This window comes from Lissotriton vulgaris, chromosome 1_1, assembly GCF_964263255.1.
Source record: "Lissotriton vulgaris chromosome 1_1, aLisVul1.2, whole genome shotgun sequence".
In the NCBI taxonomy this organism is placed as follows: Eukaryota; Metazoa; Chordata; class Amphibia; order Caudata; family Salamandridae; genus Lissotriton; species Lissotriton vulgaris.
Genome location: NC_141685.1, coordinates 1,616,044,976 through 1,616,072,361, shown reverse-complemented (window position 1 = coordinate 1,616,072,361; position 27,386 = coordinate 1,616,044,976). Strand labels below are relative to the sequence as shown.

General features: G+C 43.9%; 1 protein-coding gene across 2 annotated transcripts in view; it reads right to left on the bottom strand.

Moving 5' to 3' along the window:
* The window catches only part of MAPK8IP2 (mitogen-activated protein kinase 8 interacting protein 2), a 256,306-nt gene that overhangs the window by 81,090 nt on the left and 147,830 nt on the right, over window positions 1-27,386 (bottom strand). Inside the window, exons 5-6 of one of the 2 annotated variants that reach the window (XM_086918822.1) lie at window positions 24,251-26,911; window positions 18,812-18,887 (exon numbers count right to left, since the gene is read on the bottom strand). In XM_086918822.1, the coding sequence (XP_086774948.1) occupies window positions 18,812-18,887; window positions 24,251-26,911 (2,737 nt within the window). The remainder of the gene's footprint in view (window positions 1-18,811; window positions 18,888-24,250; window positions 26,912-27,386) is intronic. The other variant, XM_086918823.1, reaches the window with a different exon arrangement.

Here is a 27,386-nt window from a genome sequence, read left to right as displayed (position 1 = left end):
TTATTGAGAAGTGCCATAACACAACATTGGTACATGTGAGAAGCAGTCAGCAGGGTTTTGATCTTTTCCTGGACGATGCACAATCCTATAATCATACTCCCGCAGTCGCAACCCCTACTTTCAATGCGAGGAGGCATCTTGGTTTTAGGAAATAGAAAATGGTCAGTAATGCTTGGTGATTCGGTTTCAACTGTGAAGTGCGTTCCAAACAAGAACACATGAAAATATTCACAAGCCCCAACTGCATTGAGGCTTTCTTTTTTAGGTTGTGAATAAGCATGTTCTGTTTGTGACAAACTCCTCATAGCATAAGCCACAATGTGTCTTAGTGCATTAGGATGTCCATTGTGCTGGGCAAGTAAGGCACCTAACCACACTGAGCTGGCATCAACAACAATCCCTGTTTGTATTTTCAGATCCAAGTATGCCATTTCAGTGGCATTCTCAATCGCATGTTTGATTTTCCTGAAGCTTTGTTCACATTCATGTGACCATTGAAATTAAGCATTTAGTTTAGTTTATTCTCTCACAGGCGCACTCACAGTGGCAAAGTCACATATGTACATTGAACAGTAACTGGCCATACCAAGGAAGGATTGCAGCATAGTTACATCTTGTAAGAAAGAAGTGGATGACAAAGCATGTACTTGAGCTTTGTTTTATGAAACTCACACTTAGCTAATTTTGAGTGACACCTGCATCCACAAGTATAAGACTCACTTGTGTTAGAGCTTTATTATGTTCCTTTTGTGTAGCCTCAAAAACCAGTATGTCATCACCGTAACGGAAAGCATTTGTGACTGGCTGTATTATGCGGCGAATGACATTGTGAAAGAGTTCTGCAGCTGATAACACTCTGAAACGTAGTCTTTTAGATCTAAATAAAGCAAGGTGAGTCAAAATGTAGTAATATACCTGCAATTTACTTCCAGTTTGAGTTGGTGATACCCTTTGTTTAAATAAATCAAGGTGGGAAAAGACTTTGGCTCTAATCAGGTGCTTAACCATGGCACATATCAATGCAGATGCAGAGGGTTGTAAAGTATGGAGCGCCCATTCCCCTTCAATGTGATTTTGGGAAAGTGCCCAAATGAATCTCGCACTTTCACTTGTTAATCTCGCCTTGACAGGTCTTCTTTCTTTCAAGATGCTAATCCTAACATGCACATGTTGGCCAGTGGTCGACATTGACATCACACACCCATCTACCTCTCCATTGCTTGACAATGACAAACTTTTAGACAAGCAATTTTATGACAATTGACATTGTTGAGTTTCTAATTGCTTCATCTGATGTTGACGCTTGGCGTTGTGGGTGTGGTTGGAATGTCTCTGGAACTTTCTGGCATCCATTTTGTTTTCTCGACATGACGCACTTGATCTTTCCTTCACTTTTCAAACCGCTACAGAATGGTTCTCTTTGCCACAGTCTTTGCATATCTGACCAATGGCAGGATATATACCTTCATGTGTATAGAAAAATCCACATCGAAAACACAACTTCGTTTTCTTTGAAGACAATACTTTGGATCCTTCTACCATCTGTTTTGGCTTACTTTTCACACTCAACACTGATTCATTTTGGGCCGTTCTGGCCTCCATATAAGTGGCTTATCTGGCAGCTCTTTCTTCCACTCTAGCAGCCATGAATACTTGCTCAAAATTGAGGGTCACTTTCAGCATTCTTTGTCAGAAGGAATCAGAGACAACCATCTGTTACCCTGAGATGCATGGCCTCTTCATCAATGAACTCGTTGAACTTGCAATGCATGATGAGCAAATCAAGTCTTTCTACAAACTCATCCATCGTTTCACCATCTTTCGGCCATACTTGACTGAAAATATACCTTTTATAGCCAACATTTGTCATTGGATTAAATGTGGTGTTTAACGCCTCTTTGATTTGACAATACATCACTTCATCACTGTGTGGTATATTCTTTATCACTTCCTTTACTCCCTGACCCACCAAATTCTTTAGGTATTTAAGGATCTTTCGTCATTTGCTTCTTCCAGCGCATTAATGAAATCCTCCATGGATTCGATTGAAGTAGTCCATCTGCCGCCAATATTCAACTTTTTGGTGGTATCGAAGGGAGGCGGTGATTTTAGGAATGCAGTAGCATCGTAACTTGTGGAACTTTCTGCTGATGGGCGCTTCTGCTGCCCACTCGGACTGTCACCTTCATTAAGCACCAGCCATGCGCTTACATTTGGGTCCCTTCTCCGGTTGTCAGGTGCCATCTTCTTTGGTGGTGAGGGGCAGCTTTGTTTCTTGAAAGGATCCTCCCCCTCTTACTTCTTTGCATTGTAGCCAGTTTCTAGAACTTTTAGCATTTCTTTACATCAGAAATGTTTCCTCTTACAGCGTTTCCTTGCACTCAGCTTTCTCTGCCTTTAGTGCTTCTCTGTACCTGGTTGTAGCTGCATTTAGTGTTTTCGTACTGTATGAATGACAGCTCTGTGTTAGGCTGTTGCGCAGTATCCCTTGTCTCGAGTTTACCAACTAATTTCTAGCCATCTAGCCAATGAAAAAGAAAATTCTGGTAGACCTTCACTTTCTTCACAGGCCTTGCACTGATTGAGGTGGCGCTTTGACCTCACATATGCCAATGGTCGGTTTTTCACTTCGACTGAGACTAACGTGACATGCGCTATCAGTCTGTTGGACTGCAGCAATCTCCCCAGGAGAGCACTCTTGGTTCTGTGAGTTGCGAGGTTTACATAATCCCCTATCTTGTCGCCAGTTGCAGCATCCTCCTCAGCCCGGGTACATATAAAGGATCACGTCACACACAGAGCTCAGTATTATACTTCTTTATTCTTCCGAGTGTAACCGTTAACTGCCTGTACTACGTCAGGAATTTTCTTAGCCACACCCGATCACTTACATCACTCTTCTACGGAGTATGTCAGGGACCAGAGGGGTCCTGTTATCTCTAATACACACAGCACTACATCAGTGTTACATCAAACGGTGCGAACCACAGACAATACCCATATAAATGTGAGAATTGGTGGCCCGGAGGTTATATACTGATAACTAAGCAGGCTGTTTGCAATGAAGCAGCATCTTCTTCTAATGCTAGATTATTTTTGTAGTGATGACCAATAAGCAAATCCAATTTATTCTAACCTCTAATCTGTAACCTCCTTTGGAGCAATGGTGGCACATTCTAATTGTATGTCTATTCATTTCCGAAACAGGATTAGTTTATCAACAATAGGTAATCTCGTTTCATTCTGGATGTCTGATGTGGGTAATCTGCAGTGTTTTCTCCTGCTCTGTTCCACTTACGTTCCACTAAATATGATCGCCTCAGGGATTCCTAAATGATACATTAGAAAATTTGTGAATTCCCTTTTTCTCTATAAAATCCTGAGTTTATGGCTGGACACGTTGTTAATCTGTTGAAAACATACTTTAAGGGGACCCTAAACTCTGTTCCAGGGCAATTTATGCTCGTCTTGATCTACCGAGGGATTTGCCAGGCACATTTTTAGCTAATGGCATAGTTTGTGAAACATGGAATGCTAATGATCACACTATATACAGGGCAGGACACCTCCACTAGCCCTTTCCACTGACCTGCTGTTCATTGCTGAATGGTGGAGCAGCCCAAATTTTCAGCTCACTTTTCCTCTGCTAGATAAATCATCTACTACAATGGCCAGAACCGTACCACATGGGCATCCAACACAGGAAACCAAGATAGAGAACCAGTAGTGTGGTGGTATAATCCACCTCAATCTAAGTGTTTTTCGTACTTTTTTGTGCATATTCCCAAAATACAAAGGAACACAAGCTGTGACTAATTATGCCCAGTACAATACTTCTGAAGAAAATCATTGTCCTGTAGCAAAAAATAAACTTAAGTAGTTTTGTATTCTGTGATCTGGATGACAGGCTGCTTAATACATCTAACTAAACTTTACAAAACCAGCAAAGGTATATTTAAAGTCTAAAATCTTCAATAATCAGAAACATGATGCCCAGTCAGGTGTTTGGCGGATTAATACAAGACCAGTTCAGTTTAGTGAGAATCAATGTTGCGCTGTAATCAGGGGCGGCTCTGGGCTCATGGCGGCCCTGGGCAGGGAGCGTAGGTGGGGGGCCCTGGAAGAGAGGGTCCGGGCGGTGCGGAAAGCGGATGCCAGTGAAGAGGGGTGGGTCAGGGTGTTTGGGAGTGGAACATAGCCGAAGGCCGCTAAATCCCTGCCAGGGGCCGCCACGCAAATGTGTATCCATCCTCAGAGGATTATTATATTAAGGATATATATTGGCGTGGTGGCCCCTGGGGTTTGGTGGCCCTGTGCAGGTGCACAGCTTACACATGCCTAAGGCCGCCCCTGGCTGTAATGTGCACTGACCAGGCCTTCTCCCTGAATGGCGCGTGTGTAGTAACAACAAGATGAGTGTCTGAACTCCAAACCCTTGTTCTGCTCATGCTCCTCACTGTCATGGTACACTTATGGACAAAGTAAACAAATAGCTGCTATCTGTCTCAATAAATGAGATTGTAAATTTGGGTAAACCCAGGAATATGCAATGTTTTAGTGATGGAGCAAGGATTCGCACGTAAAGCGACTTGCTCGTATTCAAGAACCTCGCCTAACTTGTAATAATATTAGTTCAACCTGTCCGTCATTTATTTCGCCTTTTTCCCCAACACGCGGGTGTCCCTAGGAGGCTTGCCTATGTGTTTTTCCGTAATAACACAGCTTGCACTACTGAATGGCCGCTTCGCAGAAAATCCAGTCTGCGCATGCGTCGGTCATACCCACGTGATGTGACGCACTCGCATTTTGGAGGGAGTTTGTTGCTCATGTGCATTGTTACTGAAAATGGCCGCTTATGTTTAACCATGCTCTCTGCCCACTCCTGCTGCTTTTGCATATCTGTCTTTTCCGCCTTAACCTTAATGCTATAGTTATTATAAAGTAAGGGGTGCAGTGAAGAATTACTTGGTATACAGTGTATTCATTTTTTCTGTGTTTCTAATTTGTTTTCGCTTACTTTTCATGTATTACGCATCCATGGGCTGGGGTCGGGAGATGGAATCCATTTTGAAGCCTGTAAACTCCCCGCACACGTGATGAGGGAAAAACCCAACTGCGCAGAAGCAAAACTCAGCCAGCTGGCTCCTGAAGCAAGATGCGCCTGGGAAGCTACCTAGGCCATGGGAGAAGATGCTGATATCTACCTAGCTAACGATACATTGTTTCTATACGCTGTACACTCTCATTGTTTTCCATATTCCTATGCCTGGGAACGTGAACGCAAGGGGCGGGTATGAAAAATTGAATATTCATTGTGGGAACACAGAATTATAGGTGGTAACCATGACATAACCACCTCTCCTGACCAATCATAAGTTGGGAACTTGTCACTTGCAACATTTGTGGGTGGTCTAGGGGTCCCAAAAGTGTATAACTAGCCTAGTTTAGCTTAGAAAAATCGTCCGACTTGTCCGAGTAGCAGACCTGTCACTGACCCTACGAACTCTATAGGTGATTGATACAGAGCGCTGCGGAGCACTCTGTCCACACTTTCCACAAACTCCAAGGGGTGGAAATAGTCCTAAGTGCTGGCGAAGCACTTTGCTGGGGAGGTTCGAAAACCCAGTCGGGGTTACTGGCGGATTCCGTGCAGAAGAGGGGGTAACGCAGGCGTTGCATCCGAGGCTGCAGGTGATTGGTCGTGCCCTTTGGTGAGCCCAGTCCTGACCCAAATCCTGAGGGGTATCCTGTCCTGACTGTCCGTGAGCTGTACCTGCTCACCTTCTGGTATTCCTGAATCCTTGAGGGTCCTTGTCCCCGAGCTTGTCCCAACTGACCCGTGGCCAGGGTTAGTCTTCATTCCCGTCCTAGGTAAATATTCTATGTGGGTGTCCGTCTGACTATACTCTCACCTTTCCTTTTCTCAATAAAGCACTCTTGCCTGTGATATTGCCCTATCACCTTTAAAGTGATTTATATGCAAATGTTTATTAGTGATGTTCCACTTCTCTCCTTACCTGTAGGATATTATTAAACTTGTCATATGCTGTTAGTGTGCTCCATTTTTCCTTCCCTTTAGAGTTTGGTTGCCGTGAACTTAGTAAGAATAGCATAAAGTTTAGAATAAGAATATTAGTGCGCATGTTAGGCCCTTCTCATGTCCCTTGCCTTAGTTTAAGCCTGTTTTGAATTGCGTGTTCCCTGATACTCATACTCTGCAGTATTCCCTAAATACCCTAATGGTACTTACCCTAATCCATAGTTACATTGTGGCTTTAATTCTAATCATTGATGTACTGATTTGTATCTGCCTCATTATCCTGGCATATTCATTCTAAAAATTCTTTATATAAAACTTTGAAAACCCATCAGGTGTCTGTGGTCATTATACATTATAAAGTGTAGATAAATGTACTAAGTGTATAAAAATTCTACTCCTGGTTAGGAATCTTGTTGCCTGTCCACTGCTAGCTCCTGATCCATCAGGAGTAATGTGCCTGTGGTAAGTCAGGTACATGAATAGTAAGTGGTGTGAGAGTCACCCCCCGAATTACTCATAGTAGCGTGTGGAAAAATCACCCGTTTCACGCAAACACTGTCATCTGTATGCACGCCAGGGCCCAGTGCGTGGAAATTGGGAAAAAGGTGACCCGGGTGAACTGCGCGCTCTATCAGTAATTTTCTGGTAGCAGTAGGATGGTTAGGACTAGTTAAGATAGGTAGACACGATAGTTAAATAAATAAACCGTGAAAATAAAATGTGCTGCTAAAATTTTATATTGACTGCATTGCTTCAAATATTGCGCAAATGTTTTAAAGGATTTATATATATATGTAAATGATTGTTGTATTGCTGCTATAAGTATTATATGTAATATTAACAAAATTGTATGTGAGCGTTCAGTGTAGTCCGAATCCCCGGGGAAGTCTATAGCTAATGGTAAGCAGAATCCGGTTAGCTGATGAGGTCGCATGTCGTGAGTTATTAGTGCATGGTTAAGAAGGACCGGAAGCACTAATTAGGATCCTTTTGTATCTGGATAAATGATAGCCACGAGTCCTTTTAGTAAAACTTCCATTGTGATATCTCCTAGCAAGGGGCACATGCGGAAGGAGTAATAGGGTCTCTGAGGCTTGACTGGTAAGCAAGGTAGTCCGCTGGTGAAAGCCTGACTTAGTATATATCCCGGAAAGAAGTGGATGAGTCAGAGGAGTAACAGGTTCTATATTGCTCGTGTGGGAGGTTAGACAGAGAAGTCTATCCGGAGTGAATGAAAAGTAGACAGAAGTGGTTTACTTGTAGTGAGAGAAAATTTTTCTTTCTATTTAGAACACTCAGACACTGCGGCGAACGTTGCGTGTTGTTAACTAAAATTTGCACTCGCACTTTAGGAAAAATTCAAAGTTTCCGTTACCTTGTGAAGGAGGGAGTCAGTCGGAAGACTGCCCTGACGTCACTCCGCGCCGCGCTGGTATTGGTCGAGACAGCGGGCGTGTAGTGGAGCTGAAATTGTAAGGGAGGGGTGTGTGCCGGAGCGTGAGACCTCGTCTCGCGAAAGGCCGCGCACCCATTGGACAAGGATTTTTGTAGTCACAGTGTTGATTGGTTATTGCGAGATAGAAGTCGCGTTAGCATTGGAAGCACAAAGGTAAACAAAATTAATCAACAGGAGCTTGAGAGGGGTTTGGAAAGGTGTATGTGGTATCCTGAGTTCCTACCTAATCCACAGAACCTAGGCTTCTATAAGGAACAGATTCTACGAGGTAGACCGTGCATAATGTACGGAGTAAAAAGAAAGATGTCTTTTGCCGATAAAATAAAGAATGTTTTTAAAACCGACAAGCCCATTAGAACGAGGGAAGGTGTGATCATTCCCCCGCCAAATACTCCTGCCTCCTTCATGATGTTTGAAAAAGGGTATCATACCTGTGTATGGTTAGAAAACTGGGTAAAGTATACTGCAGATGACGGAGTCCTAGCATTTCCTATTGACGGTACTTTTAATGGTAGGATCCTGTTTAACTTAAGAACCCGAATGAATGAATTACATCCCAGACCTAGATTAACCCAGTATGAAGCACTAGAAGAGTGGGAAATTGAGGCTCTGGAAAGAGACAGACCCCGGATGGACAAGGGAGTAAGCAAATGGTATCCAAGGGTCCAAAAAGAAACCAAAGAGCAGAAAATGAAACAGTGGAGACAGAATATGATGGTTGATGGGTTGTTTCCAATGATGGGGGTACTCGAACAAGAGAAAGGGAAATGTACTGAGAAAACCCGCCACCTAATGACCGTGGGGGACTCAGAAGATGAACACCTAGAGGATTTGTTAATGAAAAACCCCCCTCCCTATGTAGCCGAGTCAGAGCCTACGAGTCCACAGAACCCGTTCTCTAAATATCCCAGGTATCGAAGGGCCAGTGAGACAGACGTACCTGGCACTGAAAGTAAAGCCAGTGATGGTGATGGGTTTTGCAGACCTAGTACCGCAATTCCAAATTATCGCCCTTTTGGGGAAGATCGACCAAGTTTGGTCCTTCCGGCTGCCCCAAATATCTATCCTACATTGGTACTTCAAGTGATGCATGACAATTCTGCAGAAAGGGTTTTGCGTGAGCGAGAAAGGGAAGCCCTGAATAAACAGCGAATTGAATTGATTCAGACCATAGCTCAGATAAATCCCAGTCCGGATTCACTGACTATCCCAGTAACTATCGGTCCAGCCATACCTCTTTATGGGGATAGACTGACTAGTCCAAGAACTCCTATTATAACTCCAATTGTACAAACCCCTACCATTCCTCCCCCGAGAAAAGAGCCGCTCATAGTCGATGATCAAGAAAGTGAATGTGAATCTGTAATATCCCTAATGGATCTGCCTATTAGGGAACCTGGAACCAGTGTACCAAGGGCAAGAACTCAGGCTAGGACAAAGGAGGTCCTGATTGAAACGACTTCAGGGGTCAGAAGTGCCACTGTAGTTTCTCCAGAAGAATTGGATAGATGGACCAAAGAGTTAGAAAAGGACACACCCCAACCAAAACCCTTAGAGATCTATAGACTAAGGATAGAAATAGAGGAACTAATGGCTGGTAACGTAGGATTGGACCGGTTAAACTCCTTTAGTGATGACGAGTTACTGTTCATCAGCAAACACCTTACCCGGAGCACTAGATTGCTCCATGAGAGATTGACAGACACTGCCGCAGACATGGGAATTGATGTTAGCCGTTCCAAAGCCCTTCAGAAACCCTACAGAGCAGATTTTTCCGACAAAGACTTAGAGAATATGAATGTGGCAGGAAAGCAAACCCAGATAAAAGAATTGTTGAAGCTCCTACAGAAATGGGGGATGTAGAAAAATGGAAAACCCGGTGGGCGAAGAAAAAGGAAGATAGTAGGGCTAAACTCATGGCGTCAGAATACGTGCTGAAAGAAGTAGGTCCCACAGAGAAATTGTGTCCCATGAGAGAAGTACCTGGGGGAAAATATGTCCATGTCCCTTGGTCCCGACAAGACATTGTGTCATTTACAAATGACTTTCCAAAATTACGGGAGAAACCAGTTGACTGGTACAAACAGGTCGAACGCTTCATAAAAGTTCAGAAATGCCTTCTGAAAGACCTGGATGGGTTTTTCGACATTGTGGTGCCTGTAGATTTATGGACTGAGTGCAAAATTGAAATTGATTGGCCCAATGATGAATATGAGAGAGACGGAAAAACTGGAGCTCCCTCGCCTGAAGTAATGAGAAAGTATGATCAAGTCATACAATACCTGAAGAAAAAGGTGCCTGCAAAAGAAACCGATTGGACCCGGATAGATAGAACTACCCAAGAGCGCGATGAAACTGTCCACTCCTTTTACGAGAGGTTACTGCAGGTGTTCAAAACCTACAGTGGAATTGATAATGTGGACATGAAGGACATGACCCATTTCAGTTATAGATTCGTGTTAGGATTAAGACCTGAAATATCCCAGTGGATTCGAGATAATAAAATCAGTTGGCAGGGAAAGCCCATAGATGATGTCCTCAAGTATGCCAAATACTGCGAGGATGAGATAGAAAACAAGAAAAAAGCCCTCAAGGAGAAGGTTATGTGGGCGCAGGTGAAATTGGCTGAACAGCAAGAAAAACAGTTAAGTAAATTGAATACTAATAATAATACCCAAAATTCCAATGCTGGGGGAGGAGGGAAACCCCGGGTAAAAATGAGTCGGGAGGAGGCTATGAAAAAGTTTCCCTGCCACGGGTGCGGTCAGATAGGGCATTGGAGAGACGAGTGTCCACATTTGCAGGCCAGTAATGCCCCCGTAAATGGTTTAAATCCACAGGTGCCGAAAGAGGGGACAAGAAAGAACCAGCAACAGGTAAAGCTGCCTCCAGTGCCTCGCGCTTCTAGACCGAACTATAAGAATCAGGGTCAGCAGAATGAAAGGGCCGAGGTATGGGAAGGAGAGAATGAGAGAAATGCAACAATTCCGCAGTATTTGTTAAATGATTCTTTCCTCTGTGATGATCAAGATTGACGGGGCCTGAGGGGGGAGGACAAGGAGTGCGTACTTGGCGCCTCCTTACCGGTAGACCAGACTGGACCATACATTGAAGGAAAGGTTGAGGGAAAAGACGTCACCTTTTTGTTGGACACTGGTGCTACCCGTTCTACTGTGAGAACAGTGGATGTTCCTAACCTACCCCTCTCGGGAGAAGCAATCCAAGTAGTGGGTGTCTCCAATCAGATAATCAGTACTCCGGTAACTGAACCCATGGAGATTTCCATAGGAAATTTCAAGGAAATGCACAGATTTGTGGTCTGTGACTCCAGTCCCGTGAACCTGTTAGGACGAGATTTGTTGTGCAAAATGAACTGTACTATCTTTTGCACACCAAATGGTGTCGAAATTCAGACCCCAGATGAAGATGGCCTGTACAAATTGATGTTAGTAAGACCTGACACCGAAATTAGACCCCTGTCCATTGAAGACCTTCCTGAAGAATTGCAGTCAAAAGTGGTACCTGAAGTATGGGATTTCACAGGAAGAGATGTAGGCTTAATGGCAAATGTAGATCCAGTTAAAATAGCCATAAAAACAAATGCTGTGTACCCAAGAACCAGACAGTATAACATGAGTGCAGAAGTAAAGGCTGGAGTCGCAATTGAAATAAACAGATTACTTGAAGCAAACATCATAGAGGAAGTAATGAGCAGTCTCTGTAATTCGCCCATAATTGGAATTAAAAAGCCTAGCGGGAAGTACCGGGTAGTGCAGGATCTGCGCAAAGTTAACCAAATTGTTGTACCTTGCTGTCCTATTGTGCCCAACCCCGCAGTGATACTGTATCAGATTCCTTGGAATGCGGAATGGTTCACTGTCATTGACTTGTGCCATGCATTCTTCTCCATCCCATTGCATCCTGAAAGCAAGTTCCTTTTTAGTTTTGAATTTGACAGCCATGTCTATGTCTGGAATCGTGTCCCCCAAGGGTACACCGAAAGTCCCTCGATTTTCAACCAGATCCTAAAAAGATGCCTTGAATCTTTAGTACTGCCAAGAAAGTCTGTTCTGGTACAGTACATAGACGACCTTCTGGTGGCGTCTCAAAGTCAAACTGACTGTGTCACTGATACCATTGCCTTGCTGAATCACTTAGGAAAGGGAGGACATAAAGTATCACCAGACAAATTACAGTTCTGTAGGAACTCTGTGAAATATCTGGGGCACCAGATAGAGAAAGGGATCCGAAAAGTCACTACAGAAAGGATCAAGATAATTCAAACTATGGACCTGCCCAGAACCCAGAAAGAAGTAATAATGTTCCTAGGAGTTGTAGGATACTGCAGACAATGGATTGTAGGATTCGCAGCTCTAGCCAAACCCCTGATAAAAATGACCAAGAAGGGAGTGGAAGACCCAGTCAGTTGGGACGAAGAAAGCATGTCCGCTTGGGTAAAATTGCGAAATTGTCTGTGCTCAGCTCCTGCATTAGGCATGCCTGATTATTCCAAAAACTTCGAACTGTTCTGTGACACAAGAGACAATTGTGCGCTCTCAGTCCTGACACAGGAGCATGGGCTGATCAGGCGTCCGTGGCCTATTTTTCAGCCACTTTAGATCCAGTGGCTGCTGGATTACCAGGATGCCTGAAAGCAGTAGCTGCTACTTGCGTTAGTCTGGAACAGAGTGAAAACATTGTGATGGGACATCCTGTCACCGTATATGTTCCACATTCTGTTGTGATATTACTGACCAGAACAAAGACCCAGTATCTCACTCCTAGTCGGCTGACTAAATATGAGAGAATTCTAGTTGGTGCCGAGAATGTAATTATTTCCCGGTGCAATGTCTTGAACCCTGCAACCCTGTTGCCTATTCCTCTGGATGTCGAAGCAGAGGATGAAATGGAGCATAACTGTATAGATTTAACAGAGTTTAGCACCAAGCCACGTCCTGATATCAAAGAAATAGCCTTACTCGATGAGGATATTATGATGTTTGTGGATGGCTCATGTTTGAGACATGAAGATGGAGGTTTAAGTGCTGCCTATGCCGTAGTCACCTTGGCGACAACCCTGGAAGCATCTTACCTATGCGAAGTAAAATCTGCACAGGTAGCAGTCCTTGCTCCATCATTAGTGCTGCTCCTCACTCTCTCCACTAATCACTTTCCTATATGTCTTGTTTCTTTAGTAGGACTTTGTCAAATTTGGTAATTTTTCTGTGAAATAGGCATAAATATCGAGAAATTATGCGAATTATCTGAATCTCATTACACTGGTATCTCAGCTTATAACCGCCGTGACAATTGCTAAGGGCCTTGGACTGCTTGGCACTGCCTTCACAAATGTCATGAATGCTGCCCGTGATTCAGGAAAATGGAAATACTCCGGAAAACCTGTGGCTCATATTATTATATACAAAATCATCCGTTGGCACAAACCTTCCCAACTTTTCTGATTTTCATGTTGGAAAAATTATAAATAGCGTTGCAGGGTTCTATTATCTCTCTGAATTCTGACCAGCAGACAGATAATACAAAGGGGTGGGGGGGGATTACATTGCTGGTTGATGTCTTCCAGAACTTTGAAGTAAAGTAAGTGACTCAATTGATGGTAAATCTAGATGATGCTAGTTATATATATTATATTTTTTAATGTACTTATTTCATTGTAAAAAGAACATAATCCAGTGCTAAATAATGGTCAATTTTGGAAAAAACATTTAGTTTGACCACACTGGCCAACATCACTCCCGCAACAAAAGCAGAGGCACCAGCTGTTAATAAAACTTCCACAAACAGTCGAGTAAACTCAAAAGCAAATCAGAATCACTTAGAAAATCACACTAAATATGGGTAATTTCGAACGAATTCATAAAACTTGGTAAATCCCAGTAAACACTGCAAGTACTATACCATTTTGGGTGGCAGCAAATTCTTAAGAGCAGTTTTTCCAAGTGTCCTTTGGTACAAGCTACATGGTTGGGCATATGAATTTACATGTTTTAGATGTAACTAATAATTGCCTCATATACCATTGACAACCTGATGTGACTTACTGTTGATCTTCTCCTATATTTTGCTACGACTCAAAAATTATGAAGATTAATCATTATTAATACCGCCAATATGTTTAGGGGCACTTAGGGCCAGATGTAGGTAAATGAGATTTACCGATTTTTAATTACCGAATTTTACCGATTCGGTAATTAAAAATCTGTAAATCTGAGGGGTGGATATGTAGGAACATCCAGATGTTCCTTTTACCGAATCGGTAAATACCGATTCTGACAAGGGTGCAGGGGGTGTCACTTTGACACCCTCTAGCACCCCCAAAAAAGGTTTGGGGGCCATGTGGCAGGCATACCTGCCCTAAGGGCAGGTCTGCCTGTCATATGGCACAGGTGTGCATGCACACATGTGCATGCACACCAGAATCGGTATTTTACCATCAAATAGTATTTGATGGTAAAATACCGATTCTTTAATGCTTGTGGGACTCAGAAGAGTCCCACCTACATATCAATTTTACCGAATCGGAATAAATACCGATTCGGTATTTTACAGAATCGGTAAATTTACCGATCGGTAAATTTACCGATTCTGTAAAATACAGGGCCCTACATCTCAAATTGCATTTACCGGTCGGTAACGGCCGAATTCGGCCGTTACCGACCGGTAAATGCCTACCTACATCTGGCCCCACATCAATAAAGGTGGGAACCTTGCAGGAAAATTAAATTGCTAAAGGCATGACTATGAGTTCAAAATGAGGAACTTTGTTCTTAAATGCGCTTTCTTATGCAAGGCTTTCTTTATTTCTAACAAGATTACTTGCAGATCTAAGCTCTAATTTACAAAATAATGTGACACAATCTGGTTCGTCCAAAAACTCCCAAAGGTTTGGATGGCAGGTACCTTTAGAACACAACCATAGTGCTAATCCACCATCCAACACAACACCCAGGGCTTTAAGTGGGATGAATAAACTGGGGGGTCTCTCACAGGGCGTGGCTAATGTAATTAAGGGCATGGCTTACAAACACATAAGCAAAAAATCTGTGCTTAGCATAGTGTGCCACCCGCCTTGTATTTTGCTGTTTCTGTCATTGCATTCAGATATATGATACAAGTAACATCATACCTACAACAAGTCAAGACTATTGGCTTTGTCAATGGCTGCTAGTTGCATAAGATAAATAAACAGCAACTATGGCTTGTATATAATATTGAAAAAGCTTTGATTTAAAGCCCCGGTGACACCACGACAATGTTGCTGCCCCTGAGTTTCAAAAAGAGAGGCGAAATCCAGAGAGAAAATGACTCTCTATGAAGGATGTCCCTTCCTCTACAATGCTCACCTGGCATGAAGTCATGCTGTAACTTCTCCTCTAGTGAGAAGTAAGGAGTGTGAGCACATGCACATCGATGTGCCTGCTGACACTGCAGTCCTGAAAAAATGGACCGCCTGTGCCAGGGCACAAAACAGAGCCCCATAGAGACCTGTTTGAGGCCTCCTTTAAAAATCTGCTGGTGCTCAGCACCGGTGAGACCCGGCCCACTTAAAGCAATGACAACACCACATAATTTAGGACACTCCCATGGCACATTCTGCCTCCCAAATCTCAGCTAAGGTATTATACATCTGTATCCAAAGGTGTAAGGGGACTTAATCCCTTTTACCCTAGGATTGTACAATTAGCATCCCTCCCTCGCCGGTGCATCTTAGTGAGGCCCCAAGTACAGACTCTAAACAAAAAGTTTTGGTTAAATGCGTTGTGCTTCATTACAGTTAGGTACTGAACAAGTCAGGATCCTGGAAAAGCTTGCTGAAGAAGATACAAGAAAAGTTTCTGCAAGCTTGAGTGATGCCTGAAGATGTACTGCAAAAACTGAGGCGAAGAACACAAATGCAAAGAGAATGCCTTCAGTTTTTTTTAGAAAAAACAGCATTTCTGTGGAGTAATGAATTGCAGGGACATAAGACATGATGCAAACTCTATCGATCAGATGTTCGTCGGCCCCCACACCTGGGTCAACACCCTCTCCAACAGAATGGGCTGCAAAGGATTCATACTGCAGTGGTTCAAGCCATACCTACAAAATGTTCACATGGACACTTCTCAGATCAGAACTCATCGCTTTGGCCTGGGGCATTCAACAGGGTTTGGTCTTTCTACTGGTGTTCTTGAACCTCCTCCTGTAGAACTCGGGAGCATTTTGAGCCATCAAGCACATAAAGACGCATCATGAAGTGGTGACGCACATGTCTACCAGAAAATTACATCCATCATGTTCACCAACCAAGGTACTGTCTCACTGCTGTCCAAGTCTGGATGTCAAACTCTGTCCGATAAAACTGCCCTCAGCACAACTGTGACTAACAACAAAATAAAGACTTGTTCTTATCAAGGAAGTTAGTTGGCTGCACAAAAAGCTGACCAGCAGTGCCAAGGAACTTGGCTTTAATATTGACAAAACTGCTAGTGTCAAGACCCACATCTCTAAGATGAAAGGAATTTCAAGCACCAAATATCACCCTTTAGAAAATAAAGTACTTCCTTCTGAAAGCAGATGTAGACCTACTGTGCAATCTCTAGTCCTCTCAGACCTGCATAGAGGCAGCACCCTGCTCACAGATGTGCCAGAATCGCACCCCATCCTCCCCAAAGTGCTCTTTTTGAATTTTGGCAAGATCATGCATGCCCTCTCTCAGATAACTCCCCTGGTTCCTCCTGTAAGAGCGCATTATTTGTAAGGTGTGCCCGTCATTTGCAATGCTCGCTCACTCAAAGGCCCACGTGTACTTGTCCTCCAAGAATCCTACTCCCTGGGCCTGCACCTGCAGGAGGTGTAATTTCCTGGTGCTGGAATTTGACCTGATTACCCGGCCACTCGTAAATCCTTTGTCATTTATATGGTACTTTGTTTTATGTGTCCCTTTATATGTCTGCCTCCTGTTCTGCCCAGCATCGCCCTAATTCGTCCCTTTTATATTCAAAGAGCTAATTGCTCTATTATAGAGATTATAAGGCATTTAAGGGCCTTCTTTGTTTTTTTCTTTAATTGTTAGGTGTAGTTGTTTTGTTTCTACATTACCATTTCGTTTTTCTCTTTCATAGTTATGTGTTGTTGGTATTCGATTACCATTTTATTAAGTGAATTTGTTTAGACATCTATTCATGTGTTTCTTTTGTTTGTGTAACAGTATCAGAGGGAAGCCTGATCATCGGTCTCCTACCAGACAAAAAGCAGCTGAATCAGTCTGATTTGGAAGGAGAGTTGGTGTAGTGTTAGCCTATGGCTATGCAGACCATACACCGTCTAAGGACTGACATAAATCCCACTGAACAGACACCAACGAGAGGGAGTGAATAAGAACAGGAGAGATGTGAGACCAATCACATGGAGAATCACAACAAGAGAGAAGGCGGGCCATTGGAGACGAAATAGGTCATTTGCAACAAGAATGAGTTAAAGACATGGGAGAGAGTAACGTGGAGGAGAAGAAGTGCCATTTAGAAGGTGTGAAAAATCCAGAAGAAAAAAAAGAAGGAAACAGAAGGAAAGAGAAGAGAGATACAAAGATGGTAACTAAGATCAAAGATAGTGACAGAAAGAGAAGTAGGAGGAGACACAAACATGAGAAGGAGAACAAATAGAGGCTTTTGACAGGGATATGAAGTATGAAAGACAAACGGTGCAGGGATGATGTGATAGAGATGCGGAGCACAAGAGAAAACAGTGACGAGGACAGAAGGAGACAGGAAGATAGACAAAGAGAGTAAAAGCGAGGAAGAGCGGTGATGTCAAAGGAAAAGCAGTGAAGGAAAAAAATAATAAAGATAGAGACTGTGAAACAAAGGAACTAAGGAGGGCTGAACAAGAGTAGAAATGAAGCATGCAAGCAAGAAAACCACAGATGAGAGCAAGAATGGGAGAACAAAATGAAGCAAGGAATAGTGGAAATATGAAGTGGGTGAGGAGACGAAAGAATGACACAAACAAGCAATGGTGGAGGAAACGAAAGAATGGAAAGGGAGTAAGAAAGGTAAGTAATGAGACAAGAACTCTAACTGATAATTCGTGCTGCATGTATGAGATCTGCATTGATTCCAAATTATTGAAAATAAGGATGTTAATCTGTGTTTTTTTTTAGCATTTATAGCTGTCAGTTGCAAGAGCTATTAGGACCAATACAGGTTTACTTGGCCACGATGTGTTGTGTATGTTTACACCTTGCCATTGAGTACAACGAGTGGATGATTATAAGTAAGCGGCGTGGTACTCCAGAATAGGATGACACCACGTCCGATCACGACTTGCCCAGCGTTCCTGAACCCGGATTACCAAGGTGAGGGAACTCCAGATTCCCTCCTAGCAGCTGGGAAATCCCGCTGTGGTTTCCCATTTCTTAGAATTTCGCTTGTGATAGCCAAATGGGTAGGGATATGGTCAAAATTGTTATTTCCATCCACACCTTATCCCACACATACATCTCCATTACTTGTACTCCGGGCCCATGCCGTTGGTGGTGCAGGCTTTCAGTCAATTTCTCCTTCTCAGTTTCACATGTATGAACATTTTTCTATCATCTCTTGCCTCCTGTGTGCATTACAGGCATACATTATGTCAGTGCAAGCTAGATATGTTGGCTTTGCCATTATGTGTTTCTTGTTTCCATCTTGCTGTTTTTCGCTGTCACACACACTTATTTTTTTTAAACATATTTTATTGAGCATTCGTAATAATATTAGTACATTGCAACAATGCAACTCTGATCTGCTGACGTAAACTCTCACACACTGGTAAAGAGAATACTTTGTCGACAGTGTATATGTGTAGGATGGGGAAATCCAGAGGACTTGTACATAAATCCCTCGAACGCCTGTAAGAGCTTGCTTCTTTAGTATCATATACTGGTCCTCTTGTAATGTAAATCCATGGAGCTGCTTTGCATCCTTTCTTGGATGCTCTTTCTCTATATTGCTATACAGGTTCGCTTTGCAGTTTCATGTTTCTTCACTTACCTGTCATTTTCTTATTCTACCCTCAGGAAAAGTAACTTGCTGTGCAACTAGGAATGGGTGTGCGTATGTACGAGCCCGCTGGGTTGTATTGAATGTACTAGTGAATGGCTATTGAATAAAGGCAGATCATATCATAATTCAAAACAAAATAAGGTGTAACATTGGCCTGGGCCAGGGTGTGTCTGAGGAAAGAATGCACAGAGTTCCTATCAGAGGCTGGCAGTGCCCACAGCCTGCACGTGTAGGGCTTCTATCAAGGCTGGAGGAGATCTTCCTCTTTACCTGAAGACGGCTCGGTGAGTCTGGTCCCGCTCCTCGCCATTGACCATGCAGGAGAAGAGCCCAAAAGACTCGGTACCTGAGAAGCAGACAAGAGGTCACTGCAGAAAGGACAACTGGGATCTCCATATGAATCATATACAGACAATATCCATACATACGACCCACTATACAGTACGCATGGAGGAAAATGAAGTTCTATGCTGCTTCCTGTACATTGGATAGCGTACAACACCTGTGCAAAGCCCTATGATGTTAACATAGACATTGTGCGACATACTGCAGGTCTGTAATCAATATTACAGTACAGAACTAGTTCCATTCATGAGGCACGGAAAAAGCCTTTATCAAATCCCCCCAAGAAGTGCTTCAAGTAGTCATGTAGCACAGATCAGGTCTCTGTCTATCATATTTATTTACCTACTTATTGTAATAGCACACAGAGATATTCATCCGATCCTACAATTATGTTGTAAAGAGAAGGTCTTAACCAAAGCATTTAGAACACAACAGGAGGGATACACATAATCATAGGGAGCACAGCAGGCTTTTCATTAACAAAGAGCACAGAAGAGGTTTAAGTCAATAAACAGTTACAAATGTTCCCATTTGTAACGGAACAGGCGCCTGTTCCCAGTTACAAATGGATTGAAGAATAAATTAATCGTGCAAAGAAAACTTACCTGCAAGAGTGCAACCTCTTTTGTTCTTTGGGCTCAAAGGACTGTGAGAATATTCTCACAATGGAAGGGAAGACATGGCTTTGCAGTTCGGGCTGGGCTGTTCCCATGAGGCACAGGGTCAGACTGATTTGCATATGGCCATGTCTGAACTGGGGTGGTGGAGTGAGCTAAAGAATGATGATGGATTAAACCCAGATCAGTTGACTGGGAGTGGGTGTTTGATTTGCTCCAACGCTCCGTCCATCATCCCCTTTGGTATCGCCTTGTTCGCCCTAAGTTGGCAGGGTATGCCCAGACATGGGTCCCTTGCTCACTTTGCCACTGGATTCAAGCTAGCCTGGCTGATGAGCCAGAAACCGGTCACAGGATGCTGGTTTCCGGTCCAGGAAGACATGGCTTGGCAATTTGGGCTGGGCTGTTCCCATGAGGCACAGGGTCAGACCGATTTGCATATGGCCATGTCTGAACTGGGGTGCAGTGAGCTAAAGAAGGATGATGGATTAAACCCAGATCAGTTGACTGGGGGTGAGTGTTTGATTTGCTCCAACGCTCCGTCCATCATCCCCTTTGGTATCGCTTTGTTCGCCCTAAGTTGGCAGGGTACTGGGGTCTCTTTCTCACTTTGTCACTGGATTCAAGCTAGCCTGGCTGATGACGGCTGAGTATCCAGAAACCAGTCCCAGGATGCTTGTTTCCGGTCCAGCGAAGAAATGGCTAGGCGGTTTGTGCTGGACTGTTCCCATGAGACACAGGGTCAAACTGATTTGCATATGACCATGTCTGACCTGTGGTGGTGGAGTGAGCTAAAGAATGATGATGGATTAAACCCAAATCAGTTGACTGGGGTTAGTGTTTGATTTGCTCCGATGCTCCGTCCATCATCCCCTTTGGTATCGCTTTGTGCCCCCTAAGTTGGCAGGGTATGCCCAGACGTGGGTCCCTTGCTCACTTTGCCACTGGATTCAAGCTAGCCTGGCGGATGGTGGCTGATTAGCTAGAAACCGTCCCTGGATGCTTGTTTCCGGTCCAGGGAAGACATGGCTTGGCAGTTTGGGCTGGACTGTTCCCATGAGGCACAGGGTCAGACTGATTTGCATATGGCCATGTCTGAACTGGGATGGTGGAGTGAGCTAAAGATTGATGATGGATTAAACCCAGATCAGTTGACTGGGGGTGAGTGTTTGATTTGCTCCAACGCTCCGTCCATCATCCCCTTTGGTATCGCTTTGTTCACCCTAAGTTGGCAGGGTATGCCAAGACGTGGGTCCCTTGCTCACTTTGCCACTGGATTCAAGCTAGCCTGGCTGATGACGGCTGATTAACCAGAAACCAGTCCCAGGATGCTTGTTTCCGGTCCAGGGAAGACATGGCTTGGCAGTTCGGGCTGGACTGTTCCCATGAGGCACAGGGTCAGACAGATTTGCATATGGCCATGTCAGAACTGGAGTGGTGCAGTGAGCTAAAGAATGATGATGGATTAAACCGAGATCAGTTGACTGGGGTTGAGTGTTTGATTTGCTCCAACGCTCCGTCCATCATCCCCTTTGGTATCGCTTTGTTCGCCCTAAGTTGGCAGGGTATGCCCAGACGTGGGTCCCTTGCTCACTTTGCCACTCGATTCAAGCTAGCCTGGCTGATAACGGCTGATTAGCCAGGAACCGGTCACAGGATGCTTGTTTCTGGTCCAGGGAAGACATGGCTTGGCAGTTTGGGCTCGACTGTTCCCATGAGGCACAGGGTCAGACTGATTTGCATATGGCCATGTCTGAACTGGGATGGTGGAGTGAGCTAAAGATTGATGATGGATTAAACCCAGATCAGTTGACTGGGGGTGAGTGTTTGATTTGCTACAATGCTCCGTCCATCATCCCCTTTGGTATTGCTTTGTTCGTCCTAAGTTGGCAGGTATGCTCAGACGTGGGTCCCTTGCTCACTTTGTCACTGGATTCAAGCTAGCCTGGCTAATGACGGCTGATTAGCCAGAAACCGGTGCCAGGATGCTTGTTTACGGTCCAGGGAAGACATGGCTTGGCAGTTCGGGCTGGGCTGTTCCCATGAGGCACAGGGTCAGACTGATTTGCATATGGCCATGTCTGAACTGGGGTGGTGCAGTGAGCTAAAGAATGATGATGGATTAAACCCAAATCAGTTGACTGGGGGTGAGTGTTTGATTTGCTTCGATGCTCCGTCCATCATCCCCTTTGGTATCGCTTTGTGCTCCCTAAGTTGGCAGGGTATGCCCAGACGTGGGTCCCTTACTCACTTTGCCACTGGATTCCAACTAGCCTGGCTGATGACGGCTGATTAGCCAGAAACCGGTCCCTGGATGCTTGTTTCTGGTCCAGGGAAGACATGGCTTGGCAGTTTGGGCTCGACTGTTCCCATGAGGCACAGGGTCAGACTGATTTGCATATGGCCATGTCTGAACTGGGATGGTGGAGTGAGCTAAAGATTGATGATGGATTAAAACCAGATCAGTTGACTGGGGGTGAGTGTTTGATTTGCTACAACGCTCCATCCATCATCCCCTTTGGTATTGCTTTGTTCGTCCTAAGTTGGCAAGTATGCTCAGACGTGGGTCCCTTGCTCACTTTGTCACTGGATTCAAGCTAGCCTGGCTAATGACGGCTGATTAGCCAGAAACCGGTGCCAGGATGCTTGTTTACGGTCCAGGGAAGACATGGCTTGGCAATTCGGGCTGGGCTGTTCCCATGAGGCACAGGGTCAGACTGCTTTGCATATGGCCATGTCTGAACTGGGGTGGTGGAGTGAGCTAAAGAATGATGATGGATTAAACCCAGATCAGTTGACTGGGGGTGAGTGTTTGATTTGCTCCAACACTCCGTCCATCATCCCCTTTGGTATCGCTTTGTTCGCCCTAAGTTGGCAGGGTATGCCCAGACGTGGGTCCCTTGCTCACTTTGCCACTGGATTAAAGCTAGCCTTGCTGATGACGGCTGATTAGCCAGAAACCGGTCCCAGGATGCTTGTTTACGGTCCAGGGAAGACATGGCTTGGCAATTCGGGCTGGGCTGTTCCCATGAGGCACAGGGTCAGACTGCTTTGCATATGGCCATGTCTGAATTGAGGTACTGGAGTGAGCTAAAGAGTCATGATGGATTAAACCCAGATCAGTTGACTGGGAGTGCGTGTTTGATTTGCTCCAAAGCTCAGTCCATCATCCCCTTTGGTATCGCTTTGTTCGCCCTAAGTTGGCAGGGTATGAAGCATATATATCTTCAGGCAAGGGAAGCATTTTGGCATAAATCCATGTCTGCAAATCTTTGAGATCTGAATTTGCATCGAAATCCATGAGTGGATGCACAGGAATGCCCAGGCTCCACCCATGGAACGCCTCCCTGACACAAAGTAGCGCTAGCAGCTTATTGTGCTGCTTTTGTTTTCTTCATGTTACAAACGAATGCAAATCTTGATTTGTGTTGGTTTGTACATCCCACTAGAAGATTTTGCAGCAGGTTTGCATTAAAAAAGTTACACATACTAAATGCAAAGCTTTTGTAACTCTGGGCCAGAATTACTATGCAGGAATCTGCCAAGTATTCCCTCGTCTGAAGGGTTTAACTCTCCTACTTACCACCTGCTTTGAGCACGTGGTAAATGGAAGCAGTGGTTTCTCTGTGGGTGGTAATGAGGTGGAGTAAGGGAGAAAAAAGGAAGGACATGTTTGGCAGGGGAGTATTGCATGCTACCCTCTTTGTCAAAGGCTTAGCTGCTATTGTACACAAATCCTCATGCGAATGTACCAGCTTGAATTTCCAGACAGTAAAATTAGGTTTAGTATTCCTGTGCCTGGGAAAACTGGGTGCAGGAACATTAGGCCATTCTTGCTCATGCGAATGAGTGTCCCATTTAGGAATACCCCTCCACCTGACTTGTAATCAGGTCCATTGAAAAGAAAAATAGCCCCTGCATCAATATCTTGGAAGAAAGTGGAGAATAAAAAAAGACACAATTGGGATTAGGTCCAGGGTGTGAAATGAGAGGAAAAATGAGACCTAAGAACAGATTAAGAAGGAGACATACGGAGAGAGTCCTGGATGGTGAAATAGACAATTGAAAGAGAACACAGGATAGGAAATGGAATGAGAACCTACAATATGGTGACAAAGACATGTTGAAAGTCTATAATGACAAAGTAAATGCCATGGGCAGAGAAAGAATCCTGTGAAATAAGAGGCACTGGAGAGAGAACCCTGGATAGTTCACAGAGAAATGACTGAGAGGCTCTCAAGGTGGTAAATGCATAAAAAAAAGGAAAACCGAGGTTGACAGTATTGGCAACAGGGAAAGGGTCATGAATGAGGAATAAGAGGCAGTAGAGAAAGAAATCAAAGTGGGTTAAGGAAAAACCATGGTGAGTGAGACCAGGATATGGTAAGACAATGATAACAAAGCCCATGTTGAGATGTGAACTGGGGACAATAAGAACACAGCAAAGGATGTGGTAAGGATAGACTTTGGAAAGATGAAAACAATTTGCCATATAAGCATATCTCCCATATTCTAAACGGATAACTTTTCTGTGTTATAATTAAAATACTTTGTAGACTTTTGTAAGATGCATCACATTGCAACAATAGATGTAATAATCCTTGAGTGGCCAAATGTGTCATTATAGTTTGCATAAATAATAGTAATCTGCAAGATCTCCAATGTCCTTCTCTTCTCTAGACTAGAAAAACTTAGGATCTTCCATGGATGGGAAAATGGAAAAGTGTAAATAAAAATAAACACTTACTGGATGAGCGTGAGGTGCTGTTCACAAATACGTTGAGGAACTTCTTTGAGAACTGCGTGTTGACTTCGGGTGATGAGGCCTCTGAAGAGGAGTGTCCATCCTGTCCAGTAACTCCATCACCAAACTCATCCTCCTCATAGTCACAGCTGTCACAGGCTCGCAGGATCTCGCTGTCATCGCTCAGCACGGAGGTACACCTCTTCAGACTCACCAGCTCCAGTTGTGTGTTTTCATCCACCACTAGTGTGTACTTGATGGAGTCATATGCCAGGGAATCATCCCGTTGCCTGGATTCAATTGTGACTGGTGGAGGCAGGCTATTCAAGTCATTTTCCAGCCTTGGTGTCTCATCCAAGTAGCTTTCAAAAGGAGAGTTTTGTAGGCTTCCAAAATAGGGGATATCATCTTCATCTGTGGAGTATGTCAAGTTGAAACATCTATTTGTTTTAGCTGTAGAGATATCTAGATTTAGTTGTGATTCAGCTTCTTCTCGGCCAAGCGGTTCTAGCCTTATGTCATCTATGTATTCATTATCTTCGAGAATACCAGAGTCAAGGTCTTTGTCAATGGCCCATTCATCAATTTGCTCTTGTTGGTGTGTTGATTCACTGGAACCATTTTCTGAACTGTCAGTGCTTGGTGCTCTGTCAGTGTAATTGAAAGCAAAGCTTTTCACAGATTCAGTACTACAACCATAGCTCTTTGGCCCTGTAGAGCTGCATGATCTATCAATCAGTTTGGACAGTGAAGTAAAAGCTGGAGTGATGGTCTCATGTGTTGGGTTGCTCATGTACAGGTAAGAGTCAGAATCCTCAGTTGGGTAAGCTGGTTGCCCTGTTGGTTCATTACTGGTAGGTCTAGGCTCAAAGGTCTGGAGAGCATTACGCAAGGTTTCCATGTCCACCAGCTCTATGCTCTTCTCTGGACATGACAATTGAACATTCCCTTGGGATGGGGGTACTGTTTTGTCCAGGCTTTGGGGTGAATATGTTAAATCTGTGTCTCTTTCTAATTCATCAGCAATAATGTCGTGCTCTAGATCAGAAGCAGGTGAAATTGTGTCACAGGCAGAGGTGGCTTGCTGAAAGCATTCATCAGGACATTTAATAGGATATGAACCTTCAGAAATCATCTTGTTTACAAGGTTACTCAGCAGCCATGGGGAATCTGAATCCTCACTCAGGTCTGGCTCAGATTCAGAATCAGAATCAAACTCACTGTTTCCATCATCGTCAATGTCTGGCATTAGTTTGGGCCCAATAGGAAGGTAAAAAGACCTGCGAATACTCTCCAAGCTGTGATCTGGATCAATCTTCAGATCTAGTGGGCAAGAGACAGTCACATCTGTTTGGTCAATGGGAGCTGAAGTGTCGTCTTGGTTAATGCTGTTGTAATAATCCTCGATCTTTAACTCTGATAAGCTGTCTTTTTTTACCTCATTCATGTCCCCAACACAAGTTTCTGAAAGCTCGCCTTCCATGCCTTTATTTTCATCATCCTTACACTTGGCCAAGAGAAGTGAGTCTTTGATTCCCATGACTCCCCCAGCTTCCAACTCAGTCTCCAATTCTTGATCTGAAGTGGGTGAACTGGCCTCCTCAATGGAGTTGGTGAGGTGAGAGGACCTTCCACTGCTGCTATCACTGCTGAGGTCCAGCTCAGTCTCTGAGATGGATGATATCATATTGCGCACTAAATGACCACCGCAGGAGAATGCAGCCTCAATTTCTCCTTCTATGTCTGAGTCAGAGCCAGGTGAGTGCAGGTGGTCACAGTGCCGAAGAGATGAGGAATATCGTTTGGAGTTTCGGCTTGTGAGGTCTGCCTCAATGCCTGGATCAGAGGATGGAGAAGTGGTCTCATTTGAGGAATTTGATGGATGTCCTCGCATACTTGCCCCTACACTACTACGAGGCACCTCTCCTTCTGAACTCAAGTCATCATTGAACCCAGCCTGGACAGAGTTAATCTCCTCTGCATTTACTTCTGTTGGCATGCCCATATGTGCAGGTCTACATTGTCCAGATCTTTTGTCTGGTTCTTCATCCGATTTAGGGGTTCCTGTGTGATTGCAAAGGTCAATGGGAGATATACATTTGCTATTTAGATCACTAGTGAACTTTGAGGCCATTTCTATATCCACTGCCTTTTCAGGGATTCTGAGGTTTGTCCGTATGTCTGCCTTTATTGACTGTTGTAAAGCCTCTTTTCGGTAGCAGGTCTGCTCTGGGTTCAGTTCTTTAGAGTTGATTTCACCTTGATGTGAGTCTGGAGTTTCAGAAGGTGGAGTGGGGTGCTGGATTTCTCTGGTTGCATCAAAACTGGAGGCCATATTGTGATGAGCGAAAGACCCTGTTGGAAAGAGACATGGTTTAGCAGGCACCTGACCAGGATGAGATGGCGAATGTGGTTGAAGTGGCGAGCATGGTGGCGAGATGATATTCATGTTATAGTCCTCCCCAGCTTTCTCGGGTTCTTGGAGACCATGCTCTAGGGGGCAATGCCTGTTGCTTTCCAAATGAAAGAAGTTAGCTTTTAACGGTGCCTGGGTTTGCTCTGCTTCCTGCCCTTTGGCATATGACCCAGCATTCAGTGTCAGACCATTCTGACCTTCAGAACAGGTTCCATCTTGGATGCAAGAGTGTGTAAGGGAGACATGCCCTGAGAAACAGAAAACAAAGAGCATGGTTAGACTTCCTGTACCTGCCCCAGGGCATCGAAAGCCCAGCAGTTTCCCTTTCGACATGAGCCACAAGTCAAGTTCTGGGAGGCCCCCATCTGCATATTGTGTAGTAAATATCTTCCTACAAAAATATCATAGCTAGAAAATGTATTACCATAATATTGTGATGGTGAGTATATTTAGGAAAGTATAGGCTTGCTGTTATTCTGACTCTGCCTCTCTGTCTCTCTGTCTCTCTGTCTCTCTGTCTCTCTATCTCTCTCTCTATATATATATGTATATATATATATATATATATATATATATATATATATATATATATATATATATATATATATATATCTGTGTGTGTGTATATTTATACACATGCACACATATATATTATATAATATTATATTATATTATATTATATAATATTATATTATATTATATTATATTATATTATATTATATT